The sequence below is a fragment of the Choloepus didactylus genome, chromosome 2, assembly GCF_015220235.1.
Source record: "Choloepus didactylus isolate mChoDid1 chromosome 2, mChoDid1.pri, whole genome shotgun sequence".
NCBI classification, from domain to species: Eukaryota; Metazoa; Chordata; class Mammalia; order Pilosa; family Megalonychidae; genus Choloepus; species Choloepus didactylus.
In genome coordinates, this window is record NC_051308.1 from 148528096 (window position 1) to 148545308 (window position 17213).

A 17213-nucleotide genomic window follows, 5' to 3' on the forward strand; every position below is an offset into this window, starting at 1 on the left:
TTTTTTAGGAACAGGAACTCTTAATTTTAATGCTGTCCAACAATCAGTTTTTTCCTTTATGTTAGTACTATGTATTTAGTAAGTCTTTACCTACTCCAGGATCATGATGTTCTCCAATATTTTCTTTGAATAGTTTCATTGTTTTACCTTTTACATTTAGATCTAAAATACATCTGGAATTGAATTTTTGGTATGATGTGAGGTAGGAGTCAACATTCTTTTTTTCCCCCTCCTCCATGTAGCTATTTAGTTGATCCAGCATCATTTACTCAGAACGACAGACCTTCCTTCCCCTCACTGCACTACAGAGGCACCTTCGATACAAATCAAGTGAGCATAGATTGTAGATCTGTTTCTGGACTATTACATTGTTCTGTTTGTCTATCCTTGTTGCCAATGACTATTTCTGTAGCTGAAGGTCTTCATATCCGATAGTGTTAAGTCCTCCAGTTTGCTCCAATTTTTCACCCCACCAAACGATCTAATACTGAAGTGCCACCTCCACTACTCCTTTTGCTTTAAATATGCCCAGGCGGGTGTGATTGATTTTTCTTGGTCATTGTGGTTACCTGGGTCTTTGGCCCATCAAAGCCCTTTAAACTGAAAGTCAGCCAGGTGTCTGCAGACGAGGAAAGCACATCTGCTGAGTAATTAAATAATGTGGGGGAAGGGGGAGGGATGGCTTAGGCGGAGTTGTCTCTGGAGAGGGGCACAGTGAGGAACTGGTTCGATCTACACTTGAGGACTGGCTTCTAGAGGTCGTAGGAGAGGAGCCAAACTCTAAAGTCCTGGCAGAAGAGGGCAAGGCGAGGTCACCGAATGTAAATGTCGCGGGGGATTCCGAAAAGCCGCGCGAATCGGCTCCTCGGGGTGGGGCCGCCAAGCCTCAAATCACCAGTGGAGGGCTGGCGCGCGCGCCCCCGGCTCAGAGCCGCTCTTGCCGCTGCCCAGGCCGGAGTAGGAGCCGCAGCCGCCAGGCGCATGGGTGATCGGTCTGCGGGCTTCTCGGCGGGCGCGCCCCGCGGACCATGACCGGCCCCTGCTCCCCGGCAGCGGCCGCACAGGGTACGCGAGGCCGGCGGCGCAGCGCCTCTGAGTCCCAGGCGTAGAGCCCGGGAGCTGAGCGCCGCTTCGGAAGGTGAGTGCCGCTCGCAGCTTGCGCGCCCCGCTTTCCCCGGGGGTAGTGCTTTCCCCAGGGTGTCTTGGCCTCCCCTGACAGTGGGGACGAGCTGAAAAGTTTGTTGGACAAAGTTGGACTGTGGGGAGGGGACGGCGCTTCACCCCACCTCCCCCAGCCGAGTTGGCGTTTGGGGCTGGGGTGGCTGAAGTGGAGATGGGACCTGAGCCCTGGGAGCCTCGGAACAGGCTCGGACTCCCGGGAAGTGCCCCGCGGTGGGAGGCGCTCAGCGGTTTTGCGCGGAGCCTCTCTGCTCACTTGCTCCCAGGCAATGTCTTCTCGGGAGCTGCCCTCCAGACCCCCTGCCGGGCCCGACTGCCCGTCCGGCCGCCCGTCCAACTGCCCCTCCCGGTCCTGTCCTCTGCCCAGAGCCCAGAGGGGGCTGGGGTGGGGGGGCGCCTGGACCAAAAGGGCTCCGCTGGCAGCCCAGGGCTTGGAGGAGGCGAAGTTTCTCAGCTAATCTCTGGGAAAGTTTGCAAAGAAAGCGAAGGAGCCTGCCCTGTAACTGTTGACAACATCCCCCTCCCTCTCTCCCTTTGTTGAGAAAGAATGAATAGTTGGCTTGTGTCGCTCCCTCTGCGTTGGGGAGAGAGGAAGGGAGGGACGGTGGGCGCGACAGGAAGGAGTTTCCGATCTCAGCCCATCTTTCCTTACTCATTTTAGGCTGTCTCTTTAAAACAGTTTGATCAGGTGTAGACGCTCGTCGGGTGGGTGGTCGAGTGAGCTCTGGAGCAGCTGGCGAGGCGGTGGGTTGTGGTTGGGAACTTGGCGGGGGCGGGGATGGGGGTGGGGGCTGGAGAACTCTGGTTTTGGTGTTAACTGGCTTCAAGCAAGGTGCCACCGGGAAAGACCTTTTGACTCACCTCGTGTTCTCTTCCGCCTAAACCCATGAGCTGAAATGGAAAGCAGAGCCGTGCATGCAGGGAGTCTTTCAAACCTTGACTCTCATCTCCCAAGGCTACACAGATCTCTTCAAGGAAAGTACGTGGGCTGAGGGATGGTCATTTTGAGAGCCGATAAACTCCCTTGGTGCCGCCAGGAACTGAGACGAGGTCTAGGAGGACCCGGGGGAGGCCTTGGTGCTACGGGCGGGGCTCAGGAAAACACGGGTCGGAAGAGGGAAGGGGCTGCAGGATTAATAATGGAGAAGCCACAGGCAAAGCGATAGTATGCGGGGGTGCAAGCGGGCGAATTGAGTTTAATAACGTAAACAGCTTGCCATGCCAGGGCGCCCTCACCGTCGTGACTCCAACTCGCTCTAAACGCCTGCTGTGAAGCCTGACACTTCCAGGGTGACTAATGAAAATCTCAAACCTCCTATTCATATAGGAAGAACTGGTTGTTGAAAGGATGCTAATCTTAAGAACCTTATCATGTAAATCCTGTGCTGTGTTTTTGGGAATACAATCCATGGAAGAATTATTCATACTTCAATCATTTGGCTAGACTTCATAAGATTACTTCGAAAATAAAGGAATACCCCTAATTCCTAAACCCAAGCAAAACTTCATTCTAAGCCGATAAGCGAATTTTATGTGTGGTTGTTTGGTTTCCTCTCCCGGTCTGTCTATAGAGAAGATATAATAGTACAGATCCAAACTGTAAATTCCCTGCCCTAGTTATAACGGAGGAGCCACGGCAGCTACATTTACGAGTTTAAAATATGATAGAAAGTTCTTAAAGCCTACACCAGATAAACATCTGTAAGTTATTCTTGAAAATATCCCATTTTGAAGAGAAAAATCCAAACAAGTAGGCTGCTTCTTACTATGTTGACTTGCTTGTGATTCTGTTTGTTTTTTAGATATCTTTGTAAAGAAGGGAGCTGGGCTGCTGTTGACAAGCATTTCAAAGCCCAGCTGCTCACCATGGCCAGGGAGGCAACACGTATGTTGACAGCTTGTCAGGCTCTCTTGTCTCTGATGGAGAGATCAGCTCTTCAAATGTTCAAATAGGTCTCATTTGCATATCAAGATGTGGAATCTTTGACCTTTGCATGTATTTCAAGATCTGGCATTAGACAGAGGGAGGATACTGCATCTGTATTCCAGCACAGTAGAGAACGATAAAGTCAGAGGGCAAAGTCTCTCAACTGGGTGTCTTTTAAAGACTGCGTATGGGCTCCCTTGGTGAGCATATGCATGTGTCTCTGTGTCCATGTCCTACTCGGCTTGGAGTGTTTGTTATATTTTATTCTTAAATGCAATTTTATTGAGATATATTCACACACCATACAAACCATCTGAACTATACAATCACCAGCTCACAGTATCATCATATAGTTGTGCATACATCCCCATGATCAATTTTAGAACATTTTCATTGCTCTAGAAAGAAAGAAAAAGAAAAAAGAAAACCCAAATCCTCCCACACCCCATATCTCCCCTAATTATTGTTCCCTAGTATTGGTGTCGTACCTTTGTTACTGTTGATAAAAGACTATAAAAATTACTGTTATAGTCCATAGTTTTGCAGTAGGTACATTTCCCCCATATACCCCTGTGTTATTAACCCCTTGTAATAGTGTCGTATATTTGCTCTAATTCATGAAAGAACTTTTTTATATTTGTACAGTTAATCATGGACATTGTCCACCACAAGATTCACTGTTAAACATTCCCATGTTTTAACCTCCAACTTACCTTCTGGTGACATACATGACTTTTTTTTTTTTTTTTTTTCCTTTTGTTTCTGGCTTTTTTTTGTTTGTTTGTTTGTTTTAATTTTATTTTGAAATAAATTCAAAGTTATAGGAACAGTTGCAAAAACAATACAAACCCCATACACAGAACTCCAGCATTCCCTGACCCCCCTCCCCCGATATCCCGATCCACTAACTTTAACATGTTGTCACACCGCTATTTCTTTCCCTCCCTCCCTTCCTCCCTCCCTCTTCTCCCTATCTATCATCCTTCATCTATTGCTCTGTCTTCTGAACATATGAGATCTAGCTGCACACATCCTCGAGCAAACACTATAATTCACATATACAATTCCCATGAACAAGAACCTTCTTTTATGCAATTCCATTAAGTGCAGCTAAGAAGTACAAGAGACTCAACAATGATACAAAGCTTATACTCTATATTTCCTTTTCCTTATGTCTCAACTGTGTCCCTTTGAGCCTCCTGTCCTCCATCCTCAGATCCCATCCAAGGTCATCCTTGGCATTCAATTGTCATTTATTTAGACTATCTTTTTTTTTTTTTTCCTCAATTGTGGAAACATATATACAGCCTAAATCTTCCCATTCCACCCCCTCCCTAGCTTTCCATTAGCGGGATTAATCACCTTTAGAATGTTGTAATGCTATCACCTTCCCACCATCCATTACTAGAAATTTCCCTTCACCTCAAACAGCAACCCTACACTCATTTCTTAACTCCTCATTGCCCCTCCCCCAATTTCTCTTAACCCATACTCTACTTTTCATCTCTACGGTCATCTTCTCTGATAATTTCTTTGTGTTTACTGTGGGGCTTAAAATTAAACTCTTAAATCCATAACAACCTTGTTTTTCTTTAATACCAACTTAATTTCAATAGGACACATAAACTATGTACCTATACTCCTCCATTCCCCCACCTTTATATAGTTCTTGTCAAAAATTACGTATTTTACATTGAGTTCAAAACCACTGATTTGTCATTAGCGTTTGTGTATTTTATGTCATGTAGGAAGTAAATAGTGGAGTTACAATTCAAAAATTATTGACTTCTATTTGTATTCCATTGTGGTCAGAGATTGTGCTTTGAATATGTTCAATTGTTTGTTTTTTTTAATTTTTATTTATTGAGGCTTGTTTTATGTCCCAGTTTATGGTCCCTTCTGGAGAAAGATCCATGATCACTAGAGAAAAATGAGTGTCCTGGTGATTTGGGGTGTAAGGTTCTATATATGTGTGTTAAAATTCTCTATATCTCTCTCCTTTCTTTGTTTCTCTGTTGGTAGGGCTCCCTTTAGTATCTGAAGTAGGGCAGGTCTTTTATTGGCAAACTCAGCATTTGTTTGTCTGTGAAAAATTTAAACTCTCCCTCAGATTTGAAGGAGAGTTTTGCTGGATAAAGTATTCTTGGTTGGAAATTTTTCTCTCTCAGAATTTTAAATTTGTCATGCCACTGCCTTCTTGCTCGCCTCCATGATGGCCACTGAGTAGTCACAACTTAGTCTTATGTTGTTTCCTTTGTATGTGGTGAATTGCTTTTGTCTTGCTGCTTTCAGAACTTGCTCCTTCTCTTCAGTATTTGAGAGTCTGATCAGAATATGTCTCGGAGTGGGTTTATTTGGATTTATTCTATTTGGAGTTTGCTGGGCATTTATGCTTTGTGTATTTATATTGTGTAGAAGGTTGGGGAAGTTTTCCCCAACAATTTCTTTGAATACTCTTTCTAGACCTTTACCCTTCTCTTCCCCTTCTGGGACACCCATGAGTCTTAAGTTTAGACGTTTTATTTTATCTATCGTATCCCTGAGATCCTTTTCAATTTTTTTGATTTTTTTCTCCATTCTTTCTTTTGTTCTTTCATTTTCTGTTCTGTGGACCTCTAGTACACTGAGTCGTTGTTCAACTTCCTATAATCTTGTATTATGAGTATCCAGAGTCTTTTTAATTTGGCCAACAATTTCTTTTCTTTCCATAAGATATTCTTTTTTTTATTTAATTTTGCAAGTTCTTCTTTATGCTCTTCTAGGGTCTTCTTTATGTCCCTTTTATCCTGTTCCATGGTTGTCTTCATATCTTTTATATCCTGTGCCATGTTTTTGTACCTCGATTGTAATTGTTTGATCAATTGTGTCAAGTACTGTGTCTCTTCTGATACTTTGATTTGCGTGTTTGTGATCGGGTTCTCCATATCATCTGGTTTCATCATATGTATTAAGATTTTCTCTTGTTTTTGGCCTCTTGGCCTTTGCTTTGCTTGATAGGGTTCTTTCAAGTTGTAAAAAAAATAGCAATCTAATTTTTCAGAAATACAAGTTGGTGGCATACACTTTCTCCAACTAACCAGCAGATGGCGTCTGCGAATCACCTATACCCTCAAGTCAGTTCTCCCCAACTCTGTCTCTGTGGTGTGTGGGGAAGTGATTTTTGTGGGGTTCAGTTGGTGAACTCAGTTTGGGTTTGTTGTTGGAGCTGTCCACCCTGAACGTGGGGCGTGTGTCTGGGTGGTCAGGGAAGCAGGGCAGTTTTAATATTCAAACCTCCCGGGTGTTCCCGGAGATTCAAGGCTGTTGCAAGAGTGTAAGCCTTCATTCCAGTTTTGCCCCAGATTTTCTCTGTCGCTGACCCACAAACCACCAGCATTGACATAGCATCCCTGGGTTTTCCGAGCGGGCCCCCCTTCTCAGTTGTGATCTTCCAGGACCTTTGCTGAGGGAAGGCTATGCTACGTCACTAGTGCGTGTCGTCCCTCAAGGGAGGCCCTGGGCCGCCGGGCCGTGCAGGGGCCCTCCCAGCCTGATGCAAAGATTAGCCTATAATTCTTGACTGTTGTAAGTTCTGAATGAAAGGCAGGTAGTAGAATTGGGCCCCACCTCTTTCCTCTTAGAGAAGATAGATGCTTTAGGGGGAGGTCATTAGCATTTCAGTGGTCTCTGTCTGCATATGCCACACCCCTGTCTGGGTCACAGAACTGGGAACTGAAAATGGCTGAGGCTTTCTCCACTGAGTTGAAAAAGGAAAAGAGCTAGTCCAAGGCGACCCTCCAACTCTCCAAGGTCAGTCGTCACCCAAAGCCTCTGTCTACTTGTTGGGGATTCATACCTCGTAGTGAGCAGTTCCCACTTGCTAATTAAAACCCCAGTTGGAGCTCAGCTGAGCTACATTTGCTTGCTGGGAGAAAGCTTCTCTCTGGCACCACGAGGCTTTGTAGCTCAGGCTGTGGGGGAGGGGTCTCCCGATTTGGATCCGCAGTTCTTACTTACAGATTTTATGCTGTGATCTTGGGCATTCCTCCCAATTCAGGTTAGTGTATGATGAGTGGATGGTCACGTTTGTCCCCCTGCAGTTATTCCAGATTATTTACTAGTTGTTTCTGGTTTTTTTAGTTGTTCCAGGGGGACTATTTAGCTTCCACTCCTCTCTATGCCGCCATCTTAGATCCTCCCCATACATGACTTTAAACTTCCCCTTTCCACCACATTCATACAATATTCAGCACTGTTAATTATTCTCATTGTAACATGCCACTGTCACCTCTTTCCATTTCCAAATTTTTAAATTCAATGTAGTTAAACATTCTGTATGTATTAAGCAACCACTCCCCATTCTTTAGCCTCATTCTATATCCTGGTAGCCTATATACTATATTTTATGTCAATGAGTTTACATATTTAGTTCATGTCATTGAGATCACACAATATTTGTCCTTTTGTCTCTAACTTATTTCACTTAACATAATATCCTCAAGGTTCATCCATGTTGTGTATGCTTCAGAACTTCATTCCTTTTTACTGCTGAGTAATATTCCATTGTATGTATATATCACATTTTGTTTAGCCATTCATCTGTTGATGGACACTTGGATTGTTTCCATCTTTTTGCAATTGTGAATAATGCCACTACGAACATTGGTGTGCAAATGTCTGTTCATGTCACTGCTTTCAGATCTGGGATTGTTGGGTCGTAAGGCAACTCTATACTTAGCTTCTGAGGAACTGCTAAACCGTCTTCCACAATGGCTATATCATTTTACATTCCCACCAGTAGTGAATAAGTGTTCCAATTTCTCCACATCCTTTCCAACACTTGAAGTTTCCTGTTTGTTTAATAACGACCATAGGAGATGTGAGATGATATCTCATTGTGGTTTTGATTTGCATTTCTCTAATAGTGAAGTTGAACATCTTTTCATATGCCTCTTAGCCATATGTATTTCCTCTTTGGAAAAATGTGTACTCATGTCTTTTGACCATTTTTTAATTGGTTGTTTGTCCTTTTATTGTTGAGTTGTAGGGTTTCTTTATATATTTTGGTTATCAAACCCTTATATGTGATCCCCAAATATTTTCTCCCATTGAGTCATTTGCCTTTTCATCCTTTTGACAGAGTCTTTTGAAGCACTGAAGTATTTGATTTTGAGGAGTTCCCATTTATCTATTTTTTTCTTTCATTGTTTGTGCTTTGTGTGTAAAGTCTGAGAATCTACCACCTATCACCAGCTCTTGAAGATGTTTCCCTACATTTTCTTCTAGGAGTTTTCTAGTAGTGGTTCTTATATGTAGGTCTTTGATCCATTTTGAGTTAATTTTTGTATAGGGTTTGAGATTGGGGTCCTCTTTCATTCTTTTGGTTATGTATATCCAATTCTCCCAACCCCATTTATTGAAGAGGCTGTTTTGTCCCAGTTGACTGGACTTGGGAACCTTATCAAAAATCAATTGACCATAGATCTGAGGGTCTATTTCTGAACTATCAATTTATTCCATTGATCAATATGTATATCTTTATGCCAGTGTCCTGCTGTTTTGACCACTGTGGCTTTATAATGTGCTTTAAAGTCAGGAAGCATGATACTTCCCACTTCATTTTTCTTTTTCAAGATTTGTTTGGCTATTTGAGGCCCTTTACTCTTCCACATAAAGTGGATAATTAGCTTTTCCATTTCTGTAAATAGTCTGTCAGAATTTTGATTGGTATTGCATTGAATCTGTAGATCAATTTGGGCAGAATTGACATCTTAACATTTAGCCTTCTAATCCATGAACACGAAATGTCTTTCCATATATTCAGGTCTTCTTTGATTTCTTTTAGCATTGCTTTGTAATTTTCTATATACAAGTCCTTTACATTCTTAGTTAAGTTTGTTCCTAGATATTTGATTCTTTTAGGTGCTATTGTAAATGGAATTTTTTTCTCGATTACCTCCTTGGATAGCTTGTTACTATTGTATAGAAACACCATTGATTTTTGTGTGTTGGTCTTGTATCCTGCCACTTTGTTGAACTTGTTTATTAGCTCAAATAGGTTTGTTGTCATTTTTCTGGATTTTTAAAATATAGGATCATGTCATCTGCAAATAGTGACAGTTTTACTTCCTTTCTAATTTGGATGCCTTCTATTTCTTTTTCTTGTTTAATTGCTCTAGCTAGAACTTCTAGCACAATGTCAAATAGCAGTGGTGACAGTGAGCATCCTTGTCTTGTTCCCAGTCTCAGAGGGGGAGCTTTCAGTCTCTCACCATTGAGTATGATGTTAGTTGTGGGTTTTTCATATATGCCCTTTATCATATTGAGGAAGTTTCCTTCGATTCCTACTTTTTGAAGTGTTTTTATCATGAAAGGATGCTGAATTTTGTCACATGCCTTTTCTGCATCAATCAAGATGATCATGTGGTTTTCCCTTTTAATTTGTTAACGTGGTGTATTTGGAGTGTTTTATGCTTATTGCTCCAGGTTAAAATGTTTCTCTCCTTGCTTCATATGTGAACTATCGCCGTAATAGAGATACTATGATGAGCGAGATAGACATGGTCCTTTCCCTGCCTAGAGACCTGCTATTGAATGCTTGCTGTATGCCAAGGGCTTTACATACATGATCACATTTCATTTTCACAACTCCGTGATATAGGTATGTTCTAGTTTGCTAATGCTGCGGAATGCAAAACACCAGAGACGGATTGGCTTTTATAAAAAGGGGGTTTATTTGGCTACACAGTTACAGTCTTAAGGCCATAAAGTGTCCAAGGTAACACATCAGCAATCGGGTACCTTCACTGGAGGATGGCCAGTGGCGTCCGGAAAACCTCTGTTAGCTGGGAAGGCAGCTGGCATCTGCTCCAAAGTTCTGGTTTCAAAATGGCTTTCTCCCAGGACGTTCCTCTCTAGCAAGCTTGCTCCTCTTCAAAATGTCACTTACAGCTGCACTGAGTTCCTTCTCTTTGAGTCAGCTCATTTATATGGCTCCTCTGATCAAGTCCCACCCTGAATGGGTGGGGCTATGACTCCATGGAAATATCCCATCAGTTACCATCTACAGTTGGGTGGGGCGTATCTCCATGCAAACAACCTAATCCAAACGTTCCAACTAAATCCGCACTATTATGTCTGCCCCACAAGATTGCATCAAAGAATATGGCTTTTTCTGGGGGACATAATACATTCAAACCGGCACAAGGTATTAACCCATTTTTACAAATGAGAAAACCGACTGTTAGAGAGATGGTATAACTTGTCCAAGGTCCTACAGCTAGTAAGTAACTGGCAGGGTAGGGTTTTAAACCTGTAAATGTCTGACTCCAAAGTCTAGGGTCTGAGTCACACCATGTTTGATTTTAAAAAAGCGCATAAATGATGATTAGGGATATCAAGGCAGAAGCATCTTCAGGTGGAGAAAACGGGAGTATGAGACTGGAGACCTGAATTTAGTCTCCATTGTACTGTTCTAACAGCTTGTTCCCACTTCAAGACTTTTGCAATCACTGGATTCCCTATCTGGAACTCTCTTCAGATCTGCTCTTGGCTGGTACCTTCTCTTTTTTCAGGTCTTATGTCAATGGCTACCTGTTCAGGAGGCCTTCCCAGACTTCCACAATTTAAGGTAGCCCTTCACCCCAAACCCATATGTTCAACAATTTCATCCTATTTTATGTTCTTTAGGGCCCCTATGACTCAGATATTATCTAGTTTGTGTGTCTTCTTTTTGTGTTGGTTGGACTCCCCCATCAGGGTGTAAACTTCATGAGAATAGGGCCTTGTCTAGTTTTTTATAACCTCAGCCCTGGTACATTGCAAACCCTCAGAAAATATATATTGAATGAATGAACATTTATTTCCCTTATCTGAAAAAAAGAGGAGGGGTTTGATTCTCTGAGATCCCATCTAGATATAACACTTAGAGTTTCTGCCTAGTGGTCAAAGTAAGTACCCTCACTGCTAAACTTAGATTCTGACTACACACAATGTACTTCCATCCCTCGGATTTTTTTTTATTTATTTATTTTTATTGAGATTGTTCACATACCATACAATTATCCAAAGATCCAAAGTGTACAGTCGGTTGCCCACGGCACCATCATACAGCTGTGCATCCATCACCACAGTTAATTTTTTTTTCAATTTTCAGAACATTTTCGTTACTCCAGAAAAGAAATAAAGACGCACAAAAAAAGAAAACTCAAATCCTTCCATACCCCTAACTACTCCCCCCTCCATTATTGTTTCATAGTATTGGTATAGTACATTTGTTACTGTTAATGAAAGAGTGTTAAAATACTACTAACTGTAGTATATAGTTTGTAATAGGTATATATTTTTTCCTATATGCCCCTCTATTATTAACTTCTAGTTATAGTGTCATACATTTGTTCTAGTTCATAAGAGAGCTTTCTAGTATTTGTACAGTTAATCACAGACATTGTCCACCACAAGATTCAGTTTTATACATTCCCATCTTTTAACCTCCAACTTTCCTTCCGGTGACATATGTGACTCTGAGCTTCCCCTTTCCACCACCTTCAGACACCATTCAGCACTGTTAGTTATTCTCAGAATGTGCTACCATCACCTCTGTCCATTTCCAAACGTTTAAGTTCACCCTAAATTGAACATTCTGCTCATAATAAGCAACCACTCCCCATTCTTTAGCCTCGTTCTATGTCCTGATAATTTACATTTCATGTCTATTAGTTTATGTATTATAATTAGTTCATATCAGTGAGACCCTGCAATATTTGTCCTTATGGGTCTGTCTTATTTCACTCAATATAGTGCCCTCAAGTTTTCATCATCAACCCATTTTTTCAAAGACAGTTTTGTTCACACACCATACATTCTGTCCTTAGTATACAATCGATGGTTCCATGTATAGTCATATATTTATGTATTCACCACCATCGCCACTATCTGTATAAGGATATCTCCATTTCTTCCATAAAGGAGGAGGAAGAGTCAAAGAGGGTAGAAAGACAGGAAAAAAAGAAAAAAAGAAAAAGAAAAAAAACAAAACATGACAGCTAGGAAGGAACAAAAGGAAAGATAGCACTAAACTGAAGTAGAATAAAGAGTCAGACAACATCACCAATGCCAGGAGTCCCATACCCTTCTCCCACGTTCCTCCCCCCCAAATGCATTTAGCTTTGGTATATTGCCTATGTTATATTAAAGGAAGCATAATACAATGTTTCTTTTAACTGTAGTCTCTAGTTTGCATTTATTGTATTTTCCCCCAATTCCACCCCATTTTAAACTCCTTACAATGTTGACATTCATTTGTTCTACCTCATGTAAAAACATATTTGTACCTTTAATCACAATTGTTGAGCACCCTAGGTTTCACTGAGTTGTACAGTCCCAGTCTTTATCTTTCCTCTTTCCATCTGGTGTCCAACGTGCTCCTAACCGTCTTTCAACCATACTCACAGTCATCTTTGTTCAGTGTACTTACATTGCTGTGCTATCTCCCAAAATTGTGTTCCAAACCTCTCACTCCTGTCTTTTCCTTTCTGTCTGTAGTGCTCCCTTTAGTGTTTCCTGTAGAGCAGGTATCTTGTTCACAAACTCTCTCATTATCTGTTTGTCAGAGAATATTTTAAGTTCTCCCTCATATTTGAAGGACAGTTTTGCTGGATATAGGATTCTTGGTGGTTTTTCTCTTTCGGTATCTTAAATATGTCACCCAACTTCTTTCTTGCCTCTATGTTTTCTATTGAGAAATATGTACATAGTCTTATCAAGCTTCCTTTGTATGTGATGGATTGCTTTTCTCTTGCTGCCTTCTGGATTCTCTCTTTATCTTTGACGTTTGATAATCTGATTATTAGGTGTCTTGGTGTAGGCCTATTCGGATCTATTCTGTTTGGGGTACGCTGCACTTCTGGGAGCCATAATTTTATGTCCTTCATAAGAGATGGGAAATTTTCATTGATTATTTCCTCTATTATTGCTTCTTCCCCCTTTCCCTGCTCTTCTCCTTCGGGAACACCAATGACACATATATTCCTGCATTTCGTTTTGTCCATAAGTTCCCAGGGATGTTGCTCATATTTTTCCATTCTTTTCTCCATCTGCTCCTTTGCGTGTAGGCTTTCAGGTGTCTTCTTCTCCAGTTCCTGAGTGTTTTCTTCTGCCTCTTGAAACCTGCTGTTATATGTCTCCATTGTGTCCTTCATCTCATGTGTTGTGTCCTTCATTTCTAGAGATTCTGTTAGTTGTTTTTTTGAACTTTTTATTTCTACCTTATGTACACCAAGTGTTTTCATTATACGCTTCATCTCTTTTGCCATATCTTCCCTAAACTTTCTGAATGGATCCAGCACTAGTTGTTTAAATTCCTGTATCTCAGTTAAAGTGTAAGTTTGTTCCTTTGACTGAGTCATACCTTAGTTTTTCTTAGTATAGGTTGTAGTTTTCTGTTGTCTAGGCATCTGGCCTCCTTGGTTACCCCAATTAGGTTTTCATAGACCAGAACGGGCTCAGGTCTTGGAAGGAGTAGTTTCAGGTCTTCCTAAAGGTATGTCTTAGAAGATTGGTACACCCTGTGAGGCCTCAAGTCACTGTGCTTTTCTGCCCAGCAGGTGGCGCCCATCAGCCTGTCACTCCCGACTGTTGTAAGGAGGTGTGGCCCATGGCTGTTTTCCCCCAGGATCTGGGGTCTGGTTCTGAATGGAAGGTGGATAGTAGAGCTTGGCACCACCTCTTTCCTCTTAGGGAAGATATACTCCCTGGGGAGAGATCATTTGCATTTGAATAGTCTCTGGCTCTGCTATTTCCACCTTTGTCTGGGTCTGAGTGCTGGGAATTGAAAATGGCTGAGGCTTTCTCCACTGAGCCAAAAAACAGACAGAAAGCCCCCTTCAGGGTTAGTCTGTGCCCCCTCTCATTTTCACCTGTCGGTCAGAGACAGCACCCAGTCCTCTGGGCTCCCCCTCCCTCCCAGAGAGGTCCTCTGCTCTCCAAGGTTAGTCATCACCTAAAGCCTCTGTCTGCTTGTTGGGGATTCATAACTTGTATTGAGCAGTCCACATTTGCTAATTGAAACACCTGTTGGAGCTCAGCTGAGCTATATTCGCTTGCTTAGAGAGAGCTGCTCTGTAGTCATGAGGCTTTGCAGTTCAGTCCTTGGGGGGAGGGGCTCCCAGCTTGGATTCACAGTTTTTACTTACAGATTTTATGCTGCAGTCTCAGGCATTCCTCCCAATTCAGTTTGGTGTATGATGAGTGGACAGTCACATTTGTTCCCCTGCAGTTATTCTGGATTATTTACTATTTGTTCCTGGTTGTTTATTAGTTGTTCCAGGGGACTGACTAGGTTTCATTCCTTTCTATGCCACCATCTTCTTCCATCTCCCCATCCCTTGGATTTGCCCAAGTTCATGGAATCTGGGAAAAGAAAAAAGAAAATAAAGCTAAAGTAGGAAATAGAGTGACCCAAAATATTACAAATGAGCTCCTTCTACCTGGAGTTGCACCTCCCTCTTCCATCCCTGTCCCACTTTTTTTGTTTGTTTTTTTGTTTGTTTGTTTGTGGAAGTTATATCTCTGGCCTACCCCATATTGGATGGATTTAACGTTGATGCAGCGCCCAGGTTTAAGCCTGTCTTTTCAAGTCTAGTCCAATTTGTCTGCAGCTGAGAACCGTCTGGAAACTTCAACTTGGATGATCTCCTCCCTCCAATTACTAAACTCCATTTCACATCCTTTGGGTCAGCCTCCCTTCCTCAAGGAAGCCTTTCCTGGCTGCTAGATTAATCTAGACCCCAGTTCCCATTCCGTGTTCTCCCATTGTGCTAGGAACCATCAGCTTATTGTCTGCTTCCTCAGTAGAGTATTAACCTCATGAGGACAGAGACCACTGTCTTGTTTGACACTGTCCCCAATACCTAGCACAGTGCCAGCCACATTGTAGGCCCTCTGTAAGTGTATGTTGAAAAGAAGAATGAATGAATGCTTCTGTTGATTAAATGGTTCCTCCTTCTCATCATTCGACTTTGTTACTCAAGGTAAACGCATTGAATGCAAGTTGCTTTGTACCAAAGAGACTCTTATGAGGTGGTTCTCAACCCTGGCTCCATATGAACAATTTTGGGGAGCTTTAAAAAGACTGATGCCTGGGTCCTACCCACAGAGATTCTGATTTCTTTGGTCCGGGATGTGACCTGGGCATCAGGATTTTAAAAGCTTGCTGGAAGATTCTTATGTGCAGCCAGGTTGAGAACTGCTGGTTTAAGTTTGCAGAATTCTTTCCTTGATTTGGTCTATAAAGGCCTGAAGCAGCCATGGTGAGACAGAGCTGGGATTTAATTCAGGCATATTGTATGGTTCTTGGAAGTTTAAAAGGTACTTTCACATCTGTTATTTGATCCTGATAATAACAAGCTAAGGGATCTGCTCTCTGGTTTAAATAGTCCCTTAAGGTGTGATGACTCTTAAAAATCTACATCCTGTCCTTGTTCCTCACTGCATACCGATATCTGACACCTCCTAGACCAACCGTCCTACTGGTTGCCCAGTAGCTCTGGTGGTGAGCTAGTTATCTTATGGGACCCCTTCTTAAACTACTTAGCATTTTACAACCTCGCATCATCCTCTTATGGCTGTGGCCTCCTGCCTCCCAGCTATAGGCCTCAAGCTCCCCATATCTCTCCATTCTGTGCCTCTTTTTCCTTCTCTTGGCCACTGCCCCACGTCAGAGTTCCTCATTGTTCCTTGCTAGGTTGTTGCCATCAGCTTGCCCAGCTTCTCTGCCTCCCTCATCCCCCAAGGTTACCTCAGTTATCTCGCTGGGTGCAGACTGATTCTGTCCCTGCCTCCCGGTTCTTCCCTAGCACTAGCAGTCACATCCAGGCACCTTATCAGGGCATTCAAGACTCTTCGTGGTCTGATCTTTACCTGTACTTCTTCCAGGAAATCCTACAACTTCTCCACTCCAGCCACATCACACGACTGGCAGGTCCTGGGTCTGTGGAGCACTTCTGTGCCTTTATGCATCTGCCATTATATTGTCCTCTTGGAAGACTTGTCCCTACAATTTTCAGTCTTTCAAAATGCTTTCTCTCCAGTGTTGCCCTCTCTGAGAATCCCTGAGCATGTTAAGGGTCTCAGTTTGGGTTAGGGTGTTCTCTCTTCTCTTAAGAGTTAATAGTCGGTGGTTGAGGCTTAGGCATTCTTTATGTGTAGTAGGCACTTAACCCTTTGTTGAATTGAAGGGAGGAAGGAGGGGTGTTTATATCCGTGGTTATCGGAGAATAAACTGAATTGTGGGTAACCTTCAGAGGGCATCCTAGACAACTGTTGAAGACACTGCAGCCAGGTTAACTTCTGCCCATCGTATTAGCCAGGAAATAGGTTTGATCAATAATGTGGCCCTTTGCATACAAAGAGGTTCCATGGCCTGCTCCAGGCCTGCTCACAAGAATCTTTGAAATGATCCAGGCATGTCCATGAAGCAGGTGCTGCTAGTGTGCACAGCCAAGAGCTCACAGCCCTAGTGTGTGTAGGGTGGAGAATCTATGTAGGCTGACGTCACTGGTGGTCAGGCAGGGAGGGCTAGGGCATTTGGTTTCTTTCTTAATAATGATGATTAACGTTGAGCAGGTGCTGACAGAGTGCCAGGTACTGGCCAGAACCAGGAGGGGCCCGCATATGGGGCTTACAGTCAGAGTCCTACTGTTTTGCACCCGCTGTGAGCCAGGCCTTCTGTGTGGTCCCAGTTAGACATGGAGCAGACAAGCCCTAGAATTACCACGTTTGGCAAAGAGCTAAGGACGGGGTTAGGATTATATGCCATGACTGAAGGGTCTCAGTCCACCCAGCCCCAGCCCTTCTGTGGAAGTTTTCCTTCGTTGTCAAGTGTTTCCTTTCCACCTCTTAGGCTATGCAGTTCTGGAGGGCTGTGTTCTTCTTGGTTGTCTTCAAGTCAAGTTCCAAGTCCTCAATTCCTTTGTGAAATTGATCTGCAGGAGTACTATTAAATAACGATTCTCCATTGAATTTGTTCCCTGATTAATGCAAGGGAAAGCATGGTCTGTGTGAGGCTCAGCACTGCTGCTGTGTTGTCCTGACAGGCATCTGACACCAAGACTGGTGTGGTACAGATTCT

The 17213-nt window shown here is 42.8% G+C and overlaps 1 protein-coding gene across 2 annotated transcripts in view; it reads left to right on the forward strand.

The window, feature by feature from the left end:
• The first annotated feature begins 795 nt into the window (after positions 1-795).
• The window catches only part of BCAR3 (BCAR3 adaptor protein, NSP family member), a 140528-nt gene continuing 124110 nt past the window's right edge, over positions 796-17213 (forward strand). The window contains exon 1 of one of the 2 annotated variants that reach the window (XM_037826609.1): positions 796-1138. Coding sequence is in view for 1 of the 2 variants with exons in the window: in XM_037826608.1 (XP_037682536.1) it covers positions 3294-3306 (13 nt within the window). In the remaining variant the exon portion in view is untranslated. Of the gene's footprint in view, positions 1139-3290; positions 3307-17213 lie in introns of those variants that run through there. The other variant, XM_037826608.1, reaches the window with a different exon arrangement.